This window comes from Strix uralensis, chromosome Z, assembly GCF_047716275.1.
Source record: "Strix uralensis isolate ZFMK-TIS-50842 chromosome Z, bStrUra1, whole genome shotgun sequence".
Classification (NCBI taxonomy): domain Eukaryota; kingdom Metazoa; phylum Chordata; class Aves; order Strigiformes; family Strigidae; genus Strix; species Strix uralensis.
Window position 1 is genome coordinate 102,164,085 of NC_134012.1, and position 25,996 is coordinate 102,190,080.

The window sequence follows — 25,996 nt, forward strand, 5'->3', positions numbered from 1 at the left end:
CTGCGTGTTGGAAAACTAATCGCTGCTTCTGTGGGTGTCTTCCCGTTGCTGTAGTTACCAGTTTAGCATAAGAGATGTTATTGCCAGAGTCTTTGTTTGAAGCTATGACTTGAACAGGTTGTAATTCAAAATGTGCAGCAATAGCCAAAAAGAAAATGAGCTGGTTTTACCCTACGTCCTGGCCTTTGGAGAGCTTTGATTTTTGTCTTCAGAACTACTCAAGTACATGCAAACATCACCCCTTGCTCCAGCAGCGCCCCGTCACTCGAGTTTCATTTTATTCAGAGATAAATCTGATTAAATGAGTTACAGGGTTGCCCTGTAAAGAGCCTGACAATGATGCTGTCGGCTGCGGCCAAGCCCCAGCTATAGGGGTGCTGCCCAGATCGAGGGGACGGGCTCCTGTGGGGGGACAGCGCCTGGCCAGAAAGGGGCAACTTCAAAGAGCCTGACTGCCCTGAGATTTTTGTATTGCTCACGTGGCTTTGCAGCCCTTGAGAATAAAACACCCATCATTGTTGGTACGGGCACGTTTATATATCGGCCACTGGTGCTGGGGAGGTGGTTAAAGCATTTCTTTACAGAACGGGTAGTCGGGCGTTGGAATGGGCTGCCCAGGGAGGTGGTGGAGTCCCCATCCCTGCAGGTATTTAAGAGTCGGGTTGACATAGTGCTTAGGGATATGGTGTAGTTGAGAACTGTCAATGTTGGGTTGGTGGTTGGACTGGATGATCTTCAAGGTCTCTTCCAACTTAGACGATTCTGTGATTCTGTGAAATTGTGACCCCCCCTGACTCCCGCAAGTCGTTGCATTGACTTATTTCACTGATATTGTGCATCTTCCACTGTCATTTAGGTCTGTCCAAACTGCTCAAAAAAATTTGCTCACAATTATGTGTAACAGGAGGAAACTTCTGAGATTCACAACTAGTTTGGTCAGCACTGTGATGGAAAAAACAGCTACTTCCTATGAAATGGATGATCATTTTTATGGAAATAGCTTTATTTAGAAAACATTATATAATTTAGATTAAAATAAATAGCGTGGTTTAATGGAATTATGCAATTAACAGGAATAAAAATACAAAGTTTAATGTACAGTTATGACCTGAGTCATATTGGCTTTCTCCTTCCTGCTAGATTATAAACAAATTTTGGATTAAAATAATGGTAGTTTACTCTTTCTATAGCACTGTAATATAATTTCATAGTTAGAGGAAGAATGCATTTAAGCCAGCATAGTTGGGTTCTCTCCATAAATTGAAACAAGTCTGATCTAAAACTCATTTACTGTCTTGGAACAGAATTGATCTTGCTTTCACATTTGATTCCCCCACTGCAGATTTTGAGAGGAAGAAAAATGGCATTGTTAGGTCAGTTTAACTAGGCCAGAGTTAGCCAGAAAAGACTGGGAGACCAGCTATTACAAACACTTTCTTCTTTTTCCTTTGTCTCCCTTCCTAACAAATTATGCAAAGTCTTACAGAATTGTAAAACAGCTTAGGGGCAGCGTTCGTCTGGCCCCACTGATGGATATTCTTAACGTAAAAAGCAATATATATTACGCTGTTTAAGAGAAATGCTGGGAATTTACTGCATCTGGGATTGGACATTCTGACCCCTTAAACCGCTGTTAAATTTCCAGAATTTGCATAGATAAGTAACATGGAGAAAATGTTCCCCTTAAGATTAAATAACAGTTCTGATGTTTTTAAGTCTTCAAAGTGGATGGAGGACACTTCCCTTCAGATCAGATGTGAGGCAAAAAACCCTATTTTTTTTATCTTTTGTTGTTAAAAAATGGAGTCTTAACTGTCCAGTAAAGCACCAATGTGCTGCAGAAACACATTCAACTAGGCAGCCTTTAACTTTCAAAACCCCAAGAGGTGGTTACAAATTTCAGGACAAACTTTGCTCCCTTGGGGAGGCTGAGAGCCACAGCGCGGGTGGGAGGCCCCAGCGTGCTGCTCAAGCTCCGCTGCCCCGCTCCAGTTACCCGGCTCCTAGCGCTTGTACATCTACAAACATTCACCTGTTCAGTATAAATGAGAAAAAGGACTTACAGCGAGTCATAAATGTCATTTTAAATGTATATTTTTGCTAATCCCAACTCTTGCTCTTTTTTTCAGCTAATGGGAGCCTCAAATAATTTAAATTTACTGACTTAATAAGCAGGAACTACCTTTCTCTAGTATTTTTCAACACTGTATTACTACTTGATACTTTAATACTTGAGTAAGGCAGGGGGCTGGCCCTCAGCCCTCAGAAGAGCGAAGCTGGAGCAAGACAAATTTAATTCCAAGTTGTCTTTTACTTTGAATGAAATGCAGTCTCGTTACTGTCACGCACAGTAACTTCTTAGCTTCTTAATATACTCTAAGACCGTACTTTTGAAAATAAATGTTTAAAAACTACTTATTCTGAAATTCCCTTAGAAGTTGCAGGCATTGCACCTGTTGCAAGAATGGTACTTAAATGACTCGAAGAGGTCATCAGCAAAAAGGAGGTCTTTCCTAGCATAAGTACACTTGAAAAAATTTGTCAGAGTTACATTAAAGGCCAAAAAAAATGCGAAAAAGAATTCTGTAAAAATTAGGAAATTTGACAATGAGTGTGATTGAAAAAAAAATCTTTTCATCATTAGGTCTTTAGAAAAAATTCTTCGAATAATATGACCAGTTCATTTTTAATTTAAGCCTAAAACTATCCTCTGATTTTATACCTGTCTGAAAGATGAGAGAACATACGTAATAAAAATTCACTGCACTAGAAGTAGGAAGGGATTAAGGGATGTGGATTTCTAACCCAGCTATCCAAATTTATCTTTCTGTGGACATTTTGCACAGGTATACATCAAATCAGGAAAAAATCATCCAGAAAGGGTCACAGTTTGGGCTAATTTCTTGTAGAAAAACATTATGCCCACAGACATGGGGAAAAAGGGGAGACTGAAAAAAATTCGAGCTATGATTCTTCACTTTTTTTTTTTCATAAAATCAGAAAAAGATGCAAAGCAGGTTAAATCATATTCTTGGGAGTCCATGATTTTTATTTAGTTGGAACTTGATCTCATGGCAAATTATGAGAATGGGAATCAGAGTTATCAGTGTCTCGTTCATGCCTGTGCTATTGATTTTCCTGAGAAAATTATTTAATTTTCTTAAATCTATCGGCAAAATGGGGCTAACAATGCTGACTGATGTAATATGGTTAAAGCTCTTGAGATTCAGCAAGGAAAGACATTTTAGAAATCCAAGGGGCTATATGCGTTGAAAATAACTGATAAGCTTTAGTATTCTTACCACATTTTCATTAATAGAAATGACAGAAGGAGCAAAGACTCCAGCGTTCAGGTAAGAACATGAAGAAGTGGGGAGGTTTTGGCCGGGGCCCCTGTTTGCTGGATACAGCTTTTCATGGGGTACCTGCCTGCCCTCGCCTGCGGTGTTTCCCGTCGGGAGGTATAGAAATAGTTTCAGAGAACTGGCAGATTGGCTCGCTCTATCCTAAATGCTGAAAGCATTTCAATGCAGGTGTCCAAAAATCTTAAAAATCTTATCCTTCTCCCCTGGCTGAGAAAAATCCAGCCTGGTTTGGGTGCTCCTGGTAACTCTTGTGCTAACGAGGTGCCTTCTGCGCTCTGCCTCACCTCCACTGCTCCCCTTATTTCCATATGCTGTGGCATGTGTGTACCAATGTGGAATAAACCAGCTGGAGCCAAATTATATTTTAATACAAATTTATATAGGAATGTCACTTCCTGAGCTAAGTTACTGCTTGAAGTAATTCTGTCTGGTAAGTTGTACCCTAATTTTTAATGAAAAGAGCTTTTGTGGGTTTGTTTCTCACTGACTTTTTCGAACCCAAGGTATGTATAAATCATCAAAACTTAGTTTTTACCAGGGCAGATTTTTTAATTTTTTGCTTAAAGAGTGTGATGTTGTCTAGATTTCCAGCAAGAAAGAGAACACGCCCTGCTTACAGCAATTTGAGTGTGCACTGAATGGAGGAGCCCATCCGAAAGCTGAAGCGCAGTCACAAGCTGCATTCTGGTTTGGTAGGCTCTTTTCTGTCACATCACCGTGTTGGCCCCAACTTTTACTAAAATACCTTTAAATAGATACTCTCTCGCCCGTTTGTGGGCGGCACGAGTGTGTAGGTTTGCTGGAAGGTGCTGCTCCCTGTCCCGCTCCGCATCGTGGGCGCAAAGGTTAAGAGCAAAGGATCTCCGCAGCCCCAATCAGCAGAGCTTTTCCAGGGCTAATTACCTCTTTACTGCGCTGACTCTAATGTGACATGTTTATTGCCTTAACTAACAACTCATTAGCTTAGTTGATGTTTTTGTCAATATTAATTCATTCGTTTAAGCCCAGTCAAAGCTTAAACAAAGATGTCCGGGCTGAGAAACGGGCAGCAGAATGACTTTTGTTTAGTTCATCTTTTTCTTCAGCTCAATTTACACAAGGTAGGTGTCAGCAGGAGCAATGCTGGGAGGATTCCCCTGAAAAAGGTGGGCGTGGTTCATCGTAGTCATGTTTGAGTGGTGACGCTTTTTAATAAGGTTCTTACATTTGAGACATAAAATTCACACAAAATAGAGCTTCGTGGCCTGCCATGCGCTTCAGGAAGAAACTTTCAGGGATTTTTTTGCACATGTATAAGGGCGTCGTGTGAAGGGGCTAGAAGAGCATGTCAGCTGCTGGCTTTTCTGAGTGCTTAATATGACAGGCCGGTTTATTTAATAAACGGGGGACAGTTCTGAAAACTAAAGAAAAGCCTGTTAAAATCAATAGGTCGTCTCTATCACAATAGCAAGCTAAATGAACATTATTAAGAGGTGACAAATAATTATGTAGAGATAATGATAAATTATCTTTATCTGGAAGCGTTGCTTGTTTTGGCCCTCCTACACATTTATATATATGTAATTATTTTGATAAAAAACCAGTCTATTAAATGAAATTATTAATCAAGTTTCCTCAATATGCAGAACCTGGATCAGAATTCAGGTGTGTTGAAGTTGTTCAGGACATCATTTCTCTCTCTTCCCCTGACCCCCTTAAGCTATCTTTCTCTTTAAAAGAAAAAAAAAAAGGCGTTGTGGGGAGGAGGGGGGGGGAGTTAATGAGGATGGACACCAGTCTGTGAGGTGACAGAGTAAAGTGCCTGAGTCCCGTGTGCGGCCCCCGGGAGGGGAGGCGATGCGGCGGGTACCTGGCAGGGCAGAGCCCCCAACCCCAGCCAGCACCCTCTGCCGCCATCACGAGAGTAATTTGAATATGAATTTGAATATTGAATTTGGGAGATTCACTTGTCTTGTAATTCTAGATCCTGCTGCTGCTTTCAGTAAGGAGGGGGATCATTGCCAGCTCTTGTTTGTTTTCAGGAGGGGACCTGAGGGGACAGTGCTGATGCAGAGTCTCTTTAACAGAAACTGCGTGGCCAGGACACTCAAATGTGACAGAAATGACCCAAAATTCAGTTCCTTCAGCTGCAAGAGGGAAATGTTTGAGCTCACATCTCTAACTGACCTTAACCACCAAATACTGAGTCCTTCAAAGGTGGCGACATGTCCAGCAGTTCCTGGTTATTCTTTAAAAACAGTTACCGGTCAGAAAGCGTCGGGCTCCGGGGGCTCCCCCGCCACCGGGCACTTTCCCCCTTTCCCCAGAGCTGCCTGTTCTACCCACTCAGCAGTGGGGGAACGGTGTGGCTGCCCCAAAACCTGAGGGTACCGCTTCCCTAATAATCATCATCATAACTAAAAAAAAATCTTCATGTGTAAGATGTGTGAGACATGACTGGCAGTGGGTCTGTTAAAAAACGGACTAAATAATTTTCTGTTTAAGAGCCGATGCTCAGTTTTAATTTCTTTTTTATATGTGTCATGCTCATTTACTGAGGTGCGACCCTGGAATGGTGAAAATTATGAACTTTCAGGCAACTCTTCTCAACTTATTTGTGGGCCCGCGGCAGGGAGGTTTCTGCCCAGGTACGTGGAGGGGAGTGGTGTTTCCTTAGCGCAAGACCCAGGCGTGGTGCTGGAGGTGCTGGGAGCAGGAGCCGTCCCAACCAACCTCCCCCTGTGCATCCCAGAGTCATCGAGGTTGGCAAAGACCTTGAAGATCCGCCAGTCCAACCATCAACCCGAGGCAGAGCTTTGCGGAGGCTTCACGAATAATTTGATTCCCTTTCCCAAACAGAGCATTCCTAATCCCGACACGCCTGGCGTGAGGAGCTGCGGTAGGAAGTTTTGCAAGGAAGGAAACAAGGGGTTGTTTTGGTGGAGTTCTGGTGACTTCGGTGACCTGGTTTTGCTGTTTCTCGTGTGAATTGCTGCCAGCTGCAGCCAGGGATACTGATGAGAGTGTAATCTCAGTGAGATTTGTTTTCACTGATCCTTCCCCAAGTTTCATCTTTTAAGCTTGTTTTTGTTAGACATCCTTTCAAAATGATGTACCTTTTTCTTCTGAAGACTTTATTTGTTATATGTTAATTTTGTTACAGATTTCAGGGTTTTAACAAGTGTCTATTGAAGGGAGAATTTTTTTATCATTTTTGCTTTGATTTATCATTTTTGCTTTGATTTATCATTTTTGCTTTGATTTATCATTTTTGCTTTGATTTATCATTTTTGCTTTGATTTATCATTTTTGCTTTGATTTATCATTTTTGCTTTGATTTATCATTTCGTCATCAAATCATTTTGATTTATTCTCTTTTTGCACAGTTTTTGGGCAGAAATATTTAGGCATGGAGACTTCTTACCCTTTTTTCCAAAAATACATTTAGTACAATTCCTTTTATAGCGAAAATACATGTTTAAGACTCAACACTGACAATATTGGCTTGGGCCTGCTTGCTTCAGCTCGCTGTGCCATGTAGCCTGACGTGTTCCAGCCACAAACTGGCCGTCATTGCCCCTGAGAACGATTTAAAATCCTCGTCGGCAGCGACTGGGGGGGTCGCAGCGTGGCTAACGGGGTACACACCTCTAATCTGGTGTAAGCCTCTGCGCGTTCTCATTGAGGTGAGCCCTTAGCGTGGTGACTTAGGAGCAGGTTCCCGTCCTGGTGTAGCTCAGCAGCAAGGCCTTGCGCGCCGCGCCGGGCTGTGCCGCTCTCACCGTGCCCTTGTCTCCCCTCTGCACGGCAGGCAAGGCGCTGACGTTCCTGCTGCTGCAGCCGCCCAGCCCCAAGCTGCCCGCGCACAGCACCATCCGCAGAACCGCCATCGACCTCATCGGCCGCGGCTTCACCGTCTGGGAGCCCTACATGGACGTCTCCGCCGTGCTGATGGGCCTTCTGGAGCTCTGCGCCGACGCCGAGAAGCAGCTGGCGAAGTAGGTAGCGCCTTGATTCACTTCCAAACGTTGACTTGTGTCGTTTCCGACCCGCGGATCTGGGGTTTTCCAGTGGTTGGTGGCCAGGACCTGGACTGGAAGCCCAGAGAATCGCAATGGTTCTGTGATCCCCTGGGGTTAAATGAAGGTGAAACGACACCAAACGACTCGTTAAAATGTTTTACTTGCTGTAGAGAGTAATTTCAACTTGGAAAAGGATAATAAGCAATGGGGTCTCTTATAAGTAAGAAAGGAAAGAAAAAGAGAGAGAGTCAAAGCAATCCAGATCACCACCCCAGGGTCCAGCATTGTCTCGGGTCCAGTAATCCTGGGTGGTGGGTGCACACCCAGAGAAGTTTCTGTTGCCTTTTTAATTTCATTTTTTTAGCTTAGGCCACAGCTTCTCCTTGAGATTTTCAGTGTCGATGAATGTTTGAGGCCCTCCTTCAGTTCTAGGTTTTTCCAGTGGTTGGTTCAAACCCTGAGAGCTGTGGTGCTTGGCGAGACGGTGGGACAAGGAATGTCCCTGTTTCAAGTTCTGCATTTGAACCGGTACCATCCAAATTACAATTTCAAGCCTGCTTTAGTCTGGCTGGGTTTGCAGTCCCAGGTGGGTGATCTCGGGAAGGAGAGGGTTTAGCCATGGCATCAGAGATCCGCTCACTGGTGTGCAGTGGCACCACGGTACCAGCTTCTCGTGGCGCTGAGGGTCACCCCAGACCCTTGGTAGGCGTTGCCTGGGGCTCTGCAGCATTAATCTTCTGGTCATATTGCCAGTAATTTTGAGAAAAGTGAGTTAAACATTATATCTAAAATACGTCTGTCTGTCTGTCTTTACCATCGTATCTTTTTTTACCCTTTCTTAACTATAAAAATAGTATTTTCAAAAGGTATTTGCCACCAGTGTGTCTGAATATCTGGATTTATTTTTTTCCCATTGTTGTACAAGCTGTCCTGTCAGGGTGTGAATTGTTTCGGAAAGTGCATTTTGGAAAAGGTAGTTATTTTATCAACAGCATCTCTATTAATAGCAGCAAGGTAACTTGTAGATTTAAGGATTGCTAAGAAATCATAAACTCAGTAGACCACAGCCTGTCTCTAGGGTCAGAGAACAACTTATTAAAGTGTCCTAAATCAAGATTTATATGGTATGCTGTCTTGTGCCTCTGTTCTAACCTCCGTGAAATAAAATCTTATTTCAATTAGGTATCTGTAATTGGGGGGGGGGGGGCAGATTTCACGATGAATTCTGGTACTTTGACATCAAATGCACAGCACAAATGTAATACTGTTTATTAATTTTTTTTTTTGTGCATGGAACTGTAAGTGCCTATTTGTTCCATTTCTTAAAACTTACTAGAATTGTACAACTTCTAGTTATGTATACCCAGGTATGTACACAAGTTATTACACTTGATAGTGCCATGGACTATCAATCATGTCATCAAGTAATTACGGCTAAAACAAATAATTATGGCTAAATGCATAAGTGGAGTCATTAAGATGACATGTGAGATAAAGGTAGCATCTTGCCTTTTTTTTATCTTTTAAGATAATGGGATTCTTGAATATTAGTGCTTGGGATTTATTTAATGTGTGCAGCGTCACAGGACACGAGTAGCATTTCTGTTGAGTATCCATAAATTTTATGATCTGAGGCCTAAATGTAATAAATTTCAAGTGGGGCCCCGATTCTCACAGTCTTTACTCACACCATTAATCTGATTAATGACAACAGGACTATTTGCACAGGAAAGGGTTTTGCAATATAGTCCTTATTTTTATTATTGTTTGTTGTAAAATTGATCATCTCATCTGGAATTTATTCTAAATCTCTATCCAAACAATATTTTCAGTATTTAGTTTTTATAAAAAAGAAAGTAAGCTGCTTAAATGTGCCAAAGGGGAGGCTCTGATTTCTATGTATAAGTAGAGAAAAATAGTCACTATAAGGAGCAACCACAGTAGGCTGTTTATATGAATAAAACAATGATACTATGCTTTATGTAATTGGCTTTGAAAGCTATTTCAAGCTTCCTGCTTTTAATGGAAAACCTTGAAAAATATAAGTGAATATACATTAGTGCTGCTGAGCCAGGATTTTTCATTCGTAGGCACACGGCTCTTGCACAGGAGGAAATTAGACCCCAGTCAGGACAGACAAAACATGTAGCTCCTGCTCTAGGTAGAGGGTTGCCTTGAGCAAATACAAATTTCATATTTATTTGGCTGCCAGTATGAATTAATGCTGCAGCATTAATAAGGTCTGCGGACATCCACTTGGAAAATGACTGTTACTAAAAATATTTAAATTTAATGATAATTTTCATCCCATAAAATAGAGGAATCGTTGATGTTTTTTCGAACAAAGCCTCAGCACGTTTTTGTTAAACAAGTTTATGTTCTTAAGCGCCCAGGCTGTTACCACGTTTGCAATGGGCTGAAGGGGGCTGAAGGGGTGTTTCCCCATGGAATCCAAACCGTTGGCCTTCCTGCTCTGCACCACTCGCCGTTCCAGTGCTGGCCAAGTCTAGCATCCCAAGCCCTGGGTGAATATTCCCTAGGGTTGTTTTTTTTTTTTAAACATATTTCCTGCTTAATTTTTAATTTACGTAACGCTTTCTACACGCTATTTTAATCAGTGGGGTTCCTTAAGAGTTAATCTGTAAACCACTCAGGAATTGATAAACCGTTCGTTAATGGGGAAACAATTTCATTCCTAAAGGAGGACGGTTGACTGGTCTGTGACATTTTCTTTGCAAGGTTTTTGCTTAGGAGAAAAAAAAAAATCTAGTATCTGAAATTGCCAAGGTCATCATAATTGATTATTTCGGTATTAATTTTACTGTATTTCTTTCCAAAAAACGCAGAGGTTCGTTTTTCAGCAGGTAACGTTGTGCTTGATGGCGTTGTGATGTCTGTGGAGCTTTCTGGGGGATTCCTGAAGCGTGTGGGAGAGGAGGGTTTTTCGTGAAAGGGGAAGGAAATGTCTGCAGCACTCACAAACTCCTTTAACGCTGCAGTAGGCTTCAGCGGTCAGGTGGATATTCCCCTACCTGTAGAACGGTGTGCTTGGCGCAAGGAGGGGGGTGCTTACCTCACAGATGTTGTTCTTTACAGCACTGCAGTAATAATGGTATTTTAGGTGTTAAAAAAAAATCTTAAACAGCCAGTTTTTTGTTTTATTCTAAGAGTGTTGTTTGCTGAATCCCAGTAAACACTGTTCTTCTGTGTCTCACTATATGAAACTGTGGAATTCCCTTCTAATTAGAGATTAGTCAGGCGTTTGAACTATGTATTTACATTTTCAGTTACTTTTCTATTTTAGACAAGAATTTCTTTTGCTTGTCACAACATTTAGTGCCACGAGCACTTTTACACACCCGTAGCATTTAACCTTGGCCTTCAGTTTCACATCTTACAGTTCTGAAAACTGCTCTATGAGGAATAAATTTCACTTTACAGATGTATTTACAAATGTTTGCTTATAAAGACGTGCATTGTAACTGCTACGTGCAATAAGGAACTGGCCAGGGTTGTCTTAATACCACGTATGCGTTTTATTATCCATCTTGGGGGTGTTTAAGGTTTCTGAGTTTTTTACGTTACGCTAACACAGCTATTACCCATCTTAGACAACAGTTTTAATTTTACAATGTAAAGAATGACTGATGGCCATGTGTTGGGGGGGTGTTAATGGAGAAATATGTACAAACTGGATTAATACTGTTCCTTGTCTGAACTCCAATGATTTCATGTAGTGTGACAAAACAAAACCAAAACATTTTACCTCGGCTGAGGATCTCCAAAGCCCTATTGTATGTAAATACAGACTTAGAGAAGCCAAGCGAACATTGTTCTGCAGAAAGTCGTTTCCATCTTGCGATTACATCCTTAGCTGTCATAAAGATTAGTATGGCTCTCTATCCACGGAGCACTGAATAAATGAATGTATCAGCATGTAGCCTTGAGGAGCCCAATGCAATTTTCATCATGATAAATTGCATAATAAGCGAGAAAGTGTTTGCTTATTAATCCATAACAAGATTTAGATTGAAAATGGCCTGTTACATTCATGACAGATACAGTACCGACTGCAGGCAGAGCAAGATGGAAAGAAATAGAGCAACAATGTGTGCAGGGGGTTAAGTGTGCATCTCACCCTCCCGGTGCCCTGCTGAGCTGCCCCTTTTTGTGCCTGATTTACCGTGTACACAATAACAGCGCACAGCTGCCTGGCTTCTCTCCCTCATGTTAAGAACATTTTATGAAAGAGCTTTTATGTCAAGCTTCTGCTTTAAAAAAAAAAAAAAAAATCACTTCACATGTATTGACCAGAAAAAATACCAGTGTTTTTCCTTTTTCCCTTCTGAATTGAATAAATATCTGTGCTGTTATCCAAAACTCTGGTATTTATAACCCCTCCACTCTCCCAGTTCATCCAAGTCCCCAAAGGTAATGCCGTGCTGGCCTGCCATGCCAAATGAAACCACTCAGTTGCGAGGATTAAGAGTATTTTTTTTCTAGCGTTTATTAGGCTTTGATTTCTTGGCATGGATGATAGTAGGGATCGTTGCTGTCCATTATTTTTGCTCTTTGGATTACGAGCTACAGTTTGGTATAGGTTATGATATAATATCCCAAAATTAGCAAATTGCATTCTAATCGATCCATGTGTTTTTATATATGTGTGTGTACTAAAATAATTAGCTAAATCTCTTTAGTTTTAATTGTGTTTAGTGGAAAACTTTCCTTTTGTGTTCTTACCAATTCTCTCTGTGGAGCCATAGGATATATAGCACGGACATCCCTAGTTTTCAAGTACGGTAGAACATAGCCTAAAAAACTGCTGAAATTGAGGGTTTTAGAGGAGAAATGTGAGCTGGGGACTTGGTCCTCGAGGTGATGTGGCAAACTACCACATGCTGCCACTACAGAGATGATTTAAACCTGGAAAGCACAGGGATTTGTGTCCGTGTCCGTTCTGGTTTAGCCCTTGGGTTCCAGGAGGCTGGAGCTGGGCCTCGATGAGCTGCAGTTGTATCGGGCAGGGGTCCCTCGGCACCGCGGCCTCTCGTGGAGGCGGAGGAAGAGGAGTACCATGCTCACTGCCTTGGTGCCGTGGGGAGCACTGCGAGCCTGCCCAGACAGACAGGAGTCGTTCCGAAGTCTGCTGACGGAGAGGTTTCTGTTAAATGAGACGGGACATACCCATCTTCCCTTTTCTCCCTTCTGCTGACCTCGGAGCATCAAAGCAAAGTCCCCAGCCGGAGGAGGGAAAAGGGGCTGAAAGTCCCTTTCGCAGAATAGCGGCTTTCCCTGAAAGGCCCCGTCTCGACACCCTTCAAAAGATCCCTGTGGGTCCCCTCGGACCTCTGCGTGACCAGCTGGGTCTGTGCTCGGCTGCCTTCTGTGGGCCCAGGTAGCAAAGAGATATTAATCACGATCATTACCCTTTATGCTGAAATTTCACATTCTTAGTCCCATGAATTTTTCATCTGGGTTTGTTTTATGGAAGTCAAGAAATGCAGAAATCTGATGGCTACGTTTTCTGTTCATCGCCATCCAAACCTAGGTATGACCTACAGCTCTTCCCAGGCAGCTTGATGTTTTCCACTTGTTTTAAAAATCAGCTTTTTAAATGCAACTTCCTTATTTTTTTTGTTGCATAGTACACGAACATTACTCTGAAATTGTGATAACTTGTGCTAATAATATAAACAAGTTATCTATTAAAAAAGTCTAGATTTCATTGAAAACATTGTTCAAATAGCATATTGTTTCCCAAAAAACTCAAGATATTCAGATTACTGGCATGGGGGAAGTTGGTGATGGGTTTGGGAAAAGAGAGAGCAGCATTCCCTGCCGACGCAGGTTAGTGGCCACTGAGAATCAGCCTTCTAGAAATGAGCAAAAAGGCACAAATCATTGCAGCAATAAAGCTTTTTACTGTCATTTGCAGGTGGAATATAGGCTCTGGTGTTACAGGTATGCCTTGCAGGCCAGGCTGCATCCATTTTGTCTGTTGGGCGTACAGAAATGACTCCTCAGATGTCTGCTCGCAGTGCGGTGGCAAGTCAGGGGCCAGGATGAGGACAAGAGGGACAACACATGCTGCCGACTCTTGCTGGATGTGCAGAAGCCCTAAAAACTCATCAATACAAGAACAGAAGTCTGGGTGTGAAAGCCAGCGTTTCCCTCTGTGTGTTAGTTTTGCATCTGCTCTGGTTTTGTTCTGGGTTTGGGAGCGGCGTGCCTGTCCCGTCTCGCAGGGATGAAAGAGGACGTGCGGAGCAGCTGGCCTGGCCCCAGGAGGGGGTTAATCCTGCCCACATACTGCCACTGCTGCGCCCTGCTCCTGAATTAAAAAAAAAAAAAAAAGCCTGTTGCTTTTCAGGGAAATGCACGCTTTGCCAAGCACCCTGTAAGGAAAAGCACTGCTGGCAGAAACCCTTTAGAGAAAAAAGTAGTGAGGCGCTGGGGGTTTGATTGCTTTTGGGAGATAATGAGCCCCTCTGAAAGCCTGACTTTGGTACCTCCCTTCCCTGGTTCATCACCTTGGTCTGTAGCATCCCTACAGCATTTCTAAAGTTATACTCAAATATGGTTTTACAAGTAAAAGGCCAACAGGGACGTCTTTATTGTTGCAGAGACTTTACTAGTTTTCAAATTCAGTAATTTTAATGCAAACAGTCGTGGTGAGGAGATAGGAAATTATAATAAACTTTGGTTTGTATTTATATGAACTCAGGCCTGTAAAATGGTGATCGATCCATACCTCATCTTGTTGTTACTTTAGAAAAATAATTTGGCAGGGAACTCCCGCTTTAACCACTCTGAAGTTATTGTTGCAAAGTACTCAGTTTGTAAGCTTTCACAATATTAAATCCAATATTGCATATAGAATTATTTTTCGAGACACTTAAAGAAATCAAGAGAATGTGCTGTGCTCTGTAGACACCCTCTCTCTCTCAAAACCAAGAAAAATTAAATAAGTAATTCAGTTACCACATGCTACCTAAATCCTCTACAAAATCAAGACTTTGCAATAGGCTGCTTGGGTTTGTGAACTTCTGTTACTCTTCACCAAACCAATTCAGCAGAAGAGCCCAGGGGAGGAGGAACCCCTTCAAACAGTGCCCAGAGGAGAGCGTCAGTGCATCTGCAGAAGTGCCGTGTCCTGCTTATTTTCTCTTACATTTGCACATGTGGCCTCTTGTTGAAGTGTTGTGGGGAAAAAAATCACATTTTGTGTTCTCCATCCTGGCTCCAAAAACGTGGATTTCCTCCTGTCTCACTTCCAGGTAACGTCACTGTAAAGTCTGGGATAGGAGACATCAGAGTAACCTCTGTTGAAGGTAATTTCTCTGGTTTAGCCTGAAAGAAGAGAAGCTCTCAAATGTTCATGTCACACGGTGAATAGGCAGATGAACCCGAATATTTTTGGAGTTTGAACACATGACCTGATGCTTTTGCTTTCCCCTTTGAGTCCCCTGGGTTTGGATGACATGGGCGTTGTGGCACGGCGCGATGGAAACGCTGGCGCTGTGTTGGGGGGGTTGGTGTGCCTGGGGTATGAGACATGTGTATCGTGATTTCCAGTTCTTTGGGGTTGTTTCAGTTTCTCCTTCCCCTTGTTTGTTTACAGAGCAGGTTGTGTCCGACTCTGTTTTCAGAGCAGAATGAACTTTGTTGACCCTGATAAACCAGTTTTTACCAATTTGGAAGAGCATAGGGGTGCTGAAGGGGTAGAAGTGTGGAACGATTGCACTGTTCTCTGTGACTCTGCTTTTATTTCCTGGCTTGCCTGCCATAGAGCTGCTGTCACCTTTCTGCTTTAAAGGAGCTTTGAGGATCTTCTGAGGTGTAAGGGCTAAGCCCAAGTGGCTCTGGGGGAGTAAAAAGAGATCTTTTGGCCCTTTGCCTTTGTCCTACTTTTGGTTAGGATAGAGTGAATTTTCCTTCTTAGCAGCTCGAACAGTGCTGTGTTTCGGGTTCAGTGTGGGATCTGGGATGAGCAGAATGCTGATAACACGCTGATGTTTACGGCTGTTGCGGAGAGATCAAGGTCTCTCCAACTCCCCCCGTCCTGCCCGTGCGCGGGTGCACAAGAAGCTGGGAGGGGGCACGGCCAGAGCCCCGGACCCAAATTAACCCGTGAAATATTCCCTATCGTGTAAGGTCATGCTCAGGGTAGAGAGGAGGGGCGGCTGGGAAGGGGGGGTTCTCTCTTGCTTCTGGGATTGTGATGGCGGGATCTTGGTATTTGGGGATCGCTGGCGGGGAGCGGGCTGGGTGTCAGTCAGCGGGTGGTGAGCGATCGTGTTGTGCGTTACCCATTTGTACTTCCTGTTACTGTCAGTGTTTTGTTTTATTACAATTCCTAACCTGTTTTTTATCCCAACCTACGAGTCTCCCTTTACCCGTCCAATGGAGCCCCCCACGTCAGGGCGAGCGAGCGGTGCGTGGGGTTTGGCTGCCAGCTGGGTTCAAACCACAACAGCCCTTCTTGGCACCCAGCGTGGGGCCTGAAGGGTTGGGATGACGACAGGTCTGCTCAGTGTAGCATAACGGGTCCATTAGAAGCGTTCCTTATATTGCCTTCTCAGTTGCTGGTCGTACTGTCCCATCTCTTGGCTCCTCGAGGCGTGGCTGTGGCTCGTCCCGCGGCGCTGTGCCTCACCATGCCGAGCTCCCGAGCACGCTGGCCTCCCGCTGACGCAGCCGAGCCGGCGCAGGCAGCCCGGGCTTTGGAGCGGCACGTTCCCTCCCAGCCACGGGCCTGTGAAACGGCGGCGGGAGAGCTGGGCCCTCGCTCGGAGGGGACGGCTGGGGAGGGTTGGTGGGGGTGCGGAGCCGCCGCTCGCCCAGCCGGGCCCTCCTCGGCGCCTGGCAGGGATGGCTGCTTCTGGAACTGCACATGCTCCGTAAGATTCTTTCACCGCACTAATACTCGTTTTATTGAAGGTATTTTTATCTCACGTACATCTGTCAAAGTATTAAACCATCTGAAATCCCATGGACAGCAGCGAAAGCTGCGGATATTATCTATCTTCGTGTAATAAAGCTATCTCGTACTGTTAACATGCGCTTGAATGACATAATCGCTTTAACAAAAAGCTTCACTTCTGTTAATATTTAGCATTCACATGTACTTGGGATACAACCAGCTGTGGTGTTGGAAGGGCTTTAAAACTCGATGCCTCTGTGTTGGCCCGTTAGCGCCGTTGGCTCGCGCGCGGTCGGGAGCAGCAGCGCGGGAGGATCCGCTCCCTCTCCCAGCCGCAGGAACAGCGATTGCTGCCCGTGGGCCCACGCAGAAAAGTGCTTCGATCCCACAGAAAAACCTCTGTATGCTGATTACAGGTTAATGCTCTTGTTGGTGCTTAATCTGTAAGTACAATAACAAAGAGAAAGGATAGCTGGGGAGGGCTTTCAGTGCCTTCTCAAACACAATTTTTCATGACTTAGTAAAATCCACGGAGAATTGCGACATACTCGAACGGCAGACCGATACCAGGGGTGAGCAAAAAAGCTGCCTTGCTTCTGCTTTGTCTCTTTTTCATTTAAAAAAAATCCAAAACTTCTAGGGCTACTGCTTGGTGGGAGTGTGGTCATCGCAGCAGGATTGATCAGACTGTTATAGAAAAACTTTAAAATGTTTTAGAGCTGGCAAACTGGTTTGTGGTTTCTTGCCTTGCTGCGATAGTCATGTCAGAGCTTCCTCTGTGGGATAGGCTGAATGTTTGGGGTTAATCCCACCACACGCTGGTTCCCAGGTGTTCCCTCCCCTCTGGAAAAGCCCTGTCGAGCACATTCATCCCAGATTTCGTGCTCCCAGATTTCCCCGTAGCTCTCCCCACCGTTTCTTCCCCCGCGCTGCTGCAGCTTTCCCTGGGTGCAATGTCCCCTCCCAGGGAGCCCGTGTGCCCACAGCGTGTCGACGCCAGCACCTCACTCTTCCCTAATGTGTCGCCCTCGTTGCCCAAGTGCCTTTCAGTGCTCCTGAACTCCCTGCTCTTGTATGTAGGCAAGGATCAGATACAGCTGTGTGTTAGGTGATTTCCTAAAGGCACAGAGTCGTTCGCCTGGAGAGGTACCTGTGTGCTGGATTTGTAGAACTGCTGGATAATGTACAACTGGCCTGACAAAACTGGGCTCTGCTGTGACGTGTACAACAGAGACAGTTAAAGTAGTACAGCTTTCAGACAAAAATTAGCCTATGTGTCATCTGTCAGGTACATACTCTCTCAATTTCCAAATACCAGATTTTATTTTTGCTTAATGTAGTTACTGGGCACTTATTACCTTATTGTCTCTTGCATTTATCTTGTCATAGCAAATAAAAGTGTTGCGTGTGGAAAATCTAGATGCCAGTTAATTCCTCGCTGTTGTTCAGAGAACTGCAGTTAAAACCTCGGTGTTAGAAATTCTGAAGAGCTTTCGAATAATTTCAGTGATTAGAAGACATAAGGTGCAGGGCTGTCTGTCATCTCATCGTGCTGCTGCGGCTGAGTCATGCACTAAAGAAAATCAAACCGAATAGATTTGGTGGTTTTCAAGAAGCTTCTTGCTTTTCTCGCCTGTAACCAGTGCTTAGCTGAATTAAGGAGAATTACTGTGAACAGGGTATTTTTCAGCCTGCGTTTAAATAAAATGTCGTAAAAGAATAAACCATAAATTTTTGGGAAGACGTTCTGTGTTTGCTCTCGGTCGGGTGATATGTATTCAGCACATACAGATAATTTGTTAACAAGGCCTTTTTAACACTTTGGACAGATGCACATACTGTTTTCAATCTTCATGGTTAATTATTCGATTTTGTATTTGATGATAGAACACCCTGACTCCTAATCACTGCTCATTGTTGGAAGTCCATTATATTCTAACTGTTTGAGTGCTCCCGTTGACCTTGAACTGACATTATAAGCTGTTTCTAATCTTTTCACTCTATATGTCTAATGCTCCTTTTCTTTCTCCCCTCTTTGTCTGGTGCCCGTTTAGCATCACAATGGGGCTGCCCCTGAGCCCGGCCGCCGACTCTGCCCGCTCGGCTCGACACGCTCTGTCCCTCATCGCCACGGCCAGACCACCCGCCTTCATCACCACCATCGCCAAGGAGGTGAGTGGGGCCGCTCGGCTCGGCTGCTGCAGCTTTTCCTCCTCCGGCCTTGAGGCTTCATGAACACAGACAAAGAATCAAATTGTCCCTCCCTCCCCAAAAAGGGAACCAGTTCGAGTGTAGTATTTGCGTGCCTGCAGGTACCCAAATCACCCCTAATTTATGACAGGAGTGATGTTTAGCGGAGGCCCAGGAGTTGTGCCTGTCTTAATTTGTTGCATCCTGGTTATCTAAACTTCCAAGAGCGATGTGTAAAATCCCGTGCTCTTGAAGCAACGCATGCGTGACCCCGTTGAGTAGGAACTAAAGGGAGTGGGGCTGGGGGGTGCGGAGGAAGGGACGCTGCTCAGAGCTCGGGCTGTCTGAGAGGCGTCTGGGTGAAGCTGGTACAGGCGGGAGCTTGGGCTGAGCTGAGGCAGCAGGATGGACCCTGTTCAGTGACCGGCAAAAAAAAAAAAAAGCCAGTTATAAAGCAGCTGTCGAATGCCTAAAGATTGATGTTCAAGCATGTGAAAATCATGTAATCAAGACCCAGGGATTTGTTTATCCTGACCTTTAGTTTTATGAGATTAAGAATTACTTAAAACGGGTAAGCCCTTCTTTAAAAACTATCAAGGATAACCAGTAGTGGCTCAAGTGGTGATGAGTAACCGGGCAGGGGAACTGCTCCGTAGGTCTGGAGGTGAGGCGCAGCGTTCAGCCTAGCGAAGCGCAGGCAGAGGGTGTCGAGAGCGGAGCGGCCCCGTGTAACCCTGCTCTTCGGTAGGTGCACAGACACACCGCCCTTGCTGCCAACACGCAGTCCCAGCAGAATATTCACACCACTACTCTGGCTCGGGCTAAAGGCGAGATCTTGAGAGTCATTGAGATACTCATTGAGAAGATGCCCACCGACGTCGTGGACCTTCTGGTGGAGGTAAGGCTGAGAACTTGGGTTTGGTGCGACAGTGAGTAAGGTGTTGGCCTGGAGCCAAATCGAGTGTTTCTTCCTACGTGGGCCAGAATTGCAGACTGGTTTGGGTTGGAAGGAACCTCAAAGATCATCCAGTCCCAACCCCCTGCCTCTGGCAGGGACACCTTCCACTAGAGCAGGTTGCTCAAAGCTCTTCTTGTGTGTGAAGAGAATTTTATACCACCCAGCCCATTTTTTTGAACTCTGAAAGCTTAAATTGCATCTAAATTGCATTCAATTGCATTGCTGGGGAAAAAGCCCAAGCAAGAGGATTTGCTGGAGGTACGGTGTATTGGTTAATGGTTGGACTAGGTGATCTTCAAGGTTTTCTCCAACCTAGATGATTCTGTGTCCTCGTTGCGCTGGTACTTGAACACACTGGGGGATCACACGGGTGTTTTCACCTGTTGCATTTGCTGGTGCTGACAAATATTTTTGCAGAATGGTACAGATGATGTACTAGGGTTGGAACTTTGCTACTGATGCCCAGGGGCTGTTTTCACACCAGAGCTACTTCTAGAGCTCCCACAGCTTCTGTTTCCCAGCAGTTTGTTGTTTTATAACTGTTTACAGGTACTCTGAATGGTTCCAGTTGCCAGTGCCATTGCTTTTGTAAACTCTATCATATGCAAGACAGTTCTTGTTTCTTCTATCCCAACTGTATTTTAAAGTTAGATATCAAAGATGCAGTCAGCCCCGCCCCCCCCCCCCCCCCCCCCCAAAAAAAATCTCCTTTTTTGCCTGTTAAAACTTCTATTATGAAACATAAAATACAGCATGTCAAATGATTTTGTTTCCGAGGTTATGGACATCATCATGTATTGCCTTGAAGGATCTTTAGTTAAGAAGAAGGGTCTTCAGGAATGCTTCCCAGCCATCTGCAGGTGAGCTCTTCCTCCGAGAATACTGTGAAATAAATTGTAGGGGCACCAGCAGGATAGATTTCTTACTTAGGAGTGAAACAATCTTTTACGTGATGCTTGCCTCTTAAAACAGCAAATGGGAAGAGTGTTTTTAGCTCACCTATAAGCCTTTGTAGGCTTTTAGTTTTCTGCCACATCTGACAGATGTGGATCAGAGGAAAAAAAGCATTAACAACTCCCTGAAGTTTGGATATTTTTCAAAGTCAAAAAAGAGGCAAATATTGTGTTATCTCATGAAAAGCTCAGTGCTGTTCCCCCTCCGTATGTCCTAGCTGTCCCACTGGAACAGCCACCCAAGCTGAGCAGCTTCCCCCAAAGGGTTTATCAATATCTTTGTTGTTACAAAAATGAGAATAATGTACTTGAGGAACAAGTTCCGATTCCCATAGGCACAACCTGCCCGGGTGAATTAGTTACCACCGTCAAAGAGACTGGGGGTGAAAAAAGAAGACGGTGCCAGCAGAAAACACGGGTGTGGTTTGGGGGGCGTGGGGGTGTTCCCAGACACGCGGTGACGTGCCGCAACGCCCTGCAGCAGCCACGGCCGGTTGGCGCGTCCGGAGGGAGCGGGTTGTGCTCTGGAATTGTTGTCGTAGGCAGCGAGTAGCAGCCTTGCCCTCGTGGTAGGAAGCTGCCCTCTCCCCAGGTTTTAGAAACGTTTTTGGGACGGACGCGGGAGATTGAATTGAAATTAAACCTCGCCAGGAGCAGAGCGCAGTGCTGGGGGCTTGGAGCCGCCCTGCGGCCCGTGGGAACGGCTTCGGCAGCCTTGAAAGCTCCTCGTCTGCCGTGACGGGCGGCTCGGTGAGATAACAACGAGGAATTCACACAAAACTGTGGGGAAGGAGGAGAGCAGTGGCTGTCCTGCGCTTGCCTTGTCCGTGACTCAGCCGCCGGCTCCCGCTGCCCTGCAGTGGGGGTTCAGCATCGTCGGTCGTCTTTGTCTTGGGCCAGTCTGCTCTTAAAATGGCACTTTTACATAGTAAAATGTGATTTATAAAATGGGAACATTTACAGTATCTTTAGACTGTGATAAATATCCCAGTTATACTATTAAACTGGTACGACCAATAAATTAAAATAATCAGCTGTCGGCCATTACATTTTAATTTAATAAGCTATTAAGATATTGAATAGTTTCAAGAAAAGAACAATTATCCTGTTGACAGGTAGGATACTGACAGAGGTAATCTTCCCTCTTCCTGATACTTTAAAAGGCTTACCTTAAAATATAAACGCAAGGGTAAGTGGGAATTAGTGCAAAAATCTCCCTATTCCTGTTGTATTTTTATAGTGATACGTTATCTTAAAATTTTGTTAAATTAGTAGTAATATTTCCTATTCTACATAGTTATAGCCATTGTAAAAATGATACAGCACCCCACCGATGTGATCGTTCAGCCCAATGGAAACGTTCATCGGGTTTTAGCGAATGCTCCAATCTCTGGAGAGATTCCAAGCGGAAGCACTTTGACGTGATCCTGTTGTTAATTTTTGTAGCGTCGCAGTGCTCTTCCTGCTGTGCTGCCCTGCGCGCACCCCCGCTGTGGCAGAAGCACCCGGGTGTCGCCGTGCTCGGTGCACAAGCTCTGCTTCCTCATGGAAGGACCTTGCTCATGGCTGCGATGGCCAACATTGGGTGGTGTCTCTGCGGCCGCCTGGGTGCGACGTTCCTGTTCTGGCAGAACGTCAAACCCAGGGCTGGGAGCAGCAGTGAGCTGGATTAAAGTACTTGATTATCATTCCTCGTGGGTTTTCAGCTTTTTTGACTGCTGGACCAATGTAGCAGTCATGCTGCTGCTTGCTGTGAGCGTGACTCAGTCCTGATGGGTGGTGATGAGGTAAATCCATCACTGTGGATATTTTTGGATATCTTCTCTTCCAGCATATGATTATGGTGTCTATTTTGTTTTTCCCATCAGTGTTGCTCTTTGGAGAGGATCATACTGCCTTTTGGCATGCTCTCTGCAAACCCATTTCTTGCCAAAACAAAATGTGTTGACATACAGCGCAATGAACATGAAATATTTCTGAATTCCTTTAAAACTGCGAAGCATAATATTGAAATTCTGTTTGACTTGAGCGTTTTCCAGGTTCGGCAGTTGCACTGCAGCTGAGTGGTCCCTGGTGGACTCTGTGTGGTCAGGTCACGTATTTAGTACAGTCCGCTGAGTTAAAGTTCTCTGTGTAACAGCATAGTCTCACATGGGAAGGTAGATTAAATTTTAAATAACAAGTGTTTTCTATGGTGTTTGACCAGGGAGTGGTCTTGCAGGAAGAGTGAGAATTTCAAGGATTAGACAAAGAGAGGTTGTGCAACAAAATTTTATACCTTGATTATTTCTCGGATTTTGGAGAGTATAATTGAAGGAATCGGAGTCCATCAGCTGGAGGTGCTGTTGTGGTAATGCTCAAGGGAGCCTGGAGGCTCATTCTGTAGAAGGGGAAAAAAAAAAAAAGAATGAAATGTGAAATGGGACTGAAGAATATCAAAATTATAATCCAGAACCCCTCTGGCTATTGCAAGATACTGAGGTTTGCAATTAAAATGTAAGGAAGCCGTGATGTTAATCAACAAATTCTCTTTAACAAATATTTAACATTCTGTTTTGGGCTGTTTTTAACTTAAAATGTTAGTTTTTAAAAAAATAATGTTTATAACCCCCTGGATACTTCAGCAGTCACTAAGGGTTGGTGGGCCTTCGCTGAGGCAGCGCTGCTGCTGCTGGCTTCTCCGCTATCAGCCTAAACCCGAGCCAGCAGCCCCCATCCCAACTGGCAGGTGTGCTGGCTCGTGTTCGCTGGAAGAGGAAAGATAATTCCCCCCCCCAGCCCTCGAATCCTAAACCCGGCCTGCGTATGCGGGGATCCCCCCCGCAGCACAGCACCTCGCTCCGCTCGCGGCCTGGGCAGCCCGTTACCCCGCGACGTCCGGCTGGTGAAAATAAATTTGTAATATAGTCTAAATACACGCTGGCGTATCGTTCCCCGTTGAACTCTACTGCAGAGAGGCCTAGAAAGGCGTGCAGAGGGTTAAAATACTGAACTCTGTGGTTGTAACAGTGCTAAGCTAACTGAAAGATAACGCAGCTAAAGAGCTGACAGCTAAATGTCAGTTTAAGGACTAATTATTTTTTTTTTTTTTTTAGAAAAATAAACTCAAACCCATCTATTTCCATGAAGCTTTTTTCCCCCAAACTCTGTTGGGATGTAGTCTGGATTTGTCTTTTCAAAGAAAAAGACTGACTCAGCGCTCTGTCTAAATGGGCATTGAGCTGCAGTAAGGAGAGGAATGCTCTCTGCTTACGTGTAATAGTATGGGATATTCTCTTCCGAAACCTACTGGGGGAGACAAGCAGACTGGGCCCGTTCAGTGGTGTAATAGAATTAATGGGAATATAAAACATTTTTATAGAGAAACTTTCTGTTGTGGTCCATTTTGTAGTGATGGAGCAGCGAGGGGGGGGGGTTATAAGTTTATATATAAATCCCCAGTTTGCTGGTTATATAAAATAGCCTTAAAAATAGCCCCCTCCCTGTTCACCTGGGGCACCACTTCAATTGTGCAGGTGTTTGGACGTGAAATGGTGAAAACAGTGAAAGCTGTCCTGCTCCAGCCCCACAGACCCTGCGGGTACCTGTTTGCCCCCAGCATTGTCCCTTTTCTCTTCTTTTTTCTCCCAACCGGCTCCTGCCTCTCCTGCTCCCGAGCTATTTACCAACAGCTTTTGATTTCTAAGCACTTCTTTCGATCTTCTTAATAAATGAGGAACTATTATTATTATTATTATTCAGTAATAAATACATGAATAATGTGGCCACTGCTGCCCAGAGGAATCTGAAAAGCAGATTGATGAGGCCGATGCTGGCTGCAGAAGGTGTCACATTCTGAGCTGCGTACTCTTGCCCTTTCTCCTGCACAACTAGTGATTTTCTTTCTCTGTTTTTTTTTCTTTCCCTCTTTTTTTTTTTTCCCCTGTAACACCACGTTTCATGCTGTTTTTCTTCCTGGCTGCCATCCTGCACTGTAGGAACAAGTGTATCATACCTGTAGGAGAGCAGTTGCTATGGCACTCTGGGAATCCTGGAGAACAAGGAGATAGATCATTGTAAGGTTTGTTGTTTGAAGCCATAAATATGGTCAGCAACATATTTTTTTTTTATAGACTGAATGTAGAAATCTCTGGCAGACTTTGTTATAGTAAAATTTAATCGTAAAATTAAAATTTAATTGGAAATGCAGTCAGCAGTTTTCACAGGTCTGCTCTCCCTTTTTTAATGATATTCCCAAAGATTTGAATTTTGACTCTCTTGTGTTTGAAGGTGTAGAAATTCCTTGAATTTTGCAACTGTTTGAATTCAAATCAATGCCATACAGTCACGCTGGACGTTAAGGACTATCCCAGGCTTCTCGGGCCCTTTGCACCTGGAGGAGGTTATTGGATTAGAGAGCGTTTGATGAATTTTCCTCTTTTTTTTTTTTTGTATGCCAATCAAAAATTTATGAGCTTGCATATTTTTCCCTACACTTTCTCTCATTCTTTCTCATTTGGTTTTCAAGAAGTGCTCTGAAATCATTCGGGGTTAGGTTGTCTTGTTTAACCATTTGACATCCAGCATTATTGGGGTGTTCCACTGTAAACAGGGTATGCACGTGGACGGTCAGGGACCTGGGGGTCAGCACGTGGATTATTCCCAAACTCCATGGAAGCATTCAACACTGTGTAATAAAAATAAATAAATCTGCTCTGATTCTGTGGTAACGTATCCAACACCAGTTGGCTTTGTTTGCTGAATGCCAAGTATGAAAACTGGCAGCTGATGGATTTTTAAATCAAATCTCTGTTCTGGCCCTGATGTTAATTACCCAGTGGCATTGCAAATTAATTTTAACATCATGCAGGCAGGTCAGATCTCACCTGTTACTTGTTCCAATGTCCAATTCAGGTTCTACATGGTCAGCTATTACGAGCGGAGTCACAGAATCGCAGTGGGAGCCCGCCATGGTTCAGTGGCCCTCTACGACATCCGGACTGGGAAATGTCAGGTAAATAAATCATTGTGACTTCCTCCCCATAACGCGGGGAAGTTATTGAAAGGGAAGAGCAGCGAGCTCTGCATCAGTTGACATGCTGAGCTGCTGGAACATTATGGATAATGCTGAGGGGATCAATAGTTTAATGAAGGACTCAAAGTATATAGAGCCCTACTGTCTTCATTCACCGGAGCTGAATGGGCTCCACAGATGGGTTAATAATGAAAGCCTCAAGTTAGGTGATACCCTGCTCTGAAATAAAGGAAGAAATCTGGGTGTTAAAAGTTAGGATTTATAGCAGTATACTTATCTACTGTAGGGGTGACAGAGAAAATCCACTGAGGCTTTTTCCTCCCTAAAACTCCTTTCTACAAAATGCTGTGATGCTTATGTTTGAGGTATTTACAGTTTTCTGATGTTAAATAATTTCTTACCAGTGATACATTTAAGGATAATGTTGAAATGGGTGCTCGGAATTTAAGAATGTTTTCATGACAAAGCATTTACCTTATCTTTTCAGAAAAGTTCATTGGTAACGTTCTTTATTATTCCTTGTGATCAGCTATTATTTCTCATTGACTTTCAATAGTCTTTATATAAAACTTGGATAAAATATCTGTAT

The 25,996-nt window shown here is 44.1% G+C and overlaps 1 protein-coding gene across 4 annotated transcripts in view; it reads left to right on the forward strand.

Moving 5' to 3' along the window:
• WDR7 (WD repeat domain 7) overlaps positions 1-25,996 on the forward strand; it is a 133,126-nt gene that overhangs the window by 78,945 nt on the left and 28,185 nt on the right. For all 4 annotated transcript variants that reach the window (XM_074857081.1, XM_074857084.1, XM_074857083.1 and 1 more), the window contains 5 exons: positions 7,156-7,342; positions 18,347-18,464; positions 19,231-19,380; positions 20,218-20,300; positions 25,287-25,386. In XM_074857081.1, the coding sequence (XP_074713182.1) occupies positions 7,156-7,342; positions 18,347-18,464; positions 19,231-19,380; positions 20,218-20,300; positions 25,287-25,386 (638 nt within the window). The remainder of the gene's footprint in view (positions 1-7,155; positions 7,343-18,346; positions 18,465-19,230; positions 19,381-20,217; positions 20,301-25,286; positions 25,387-25,996) is intronic.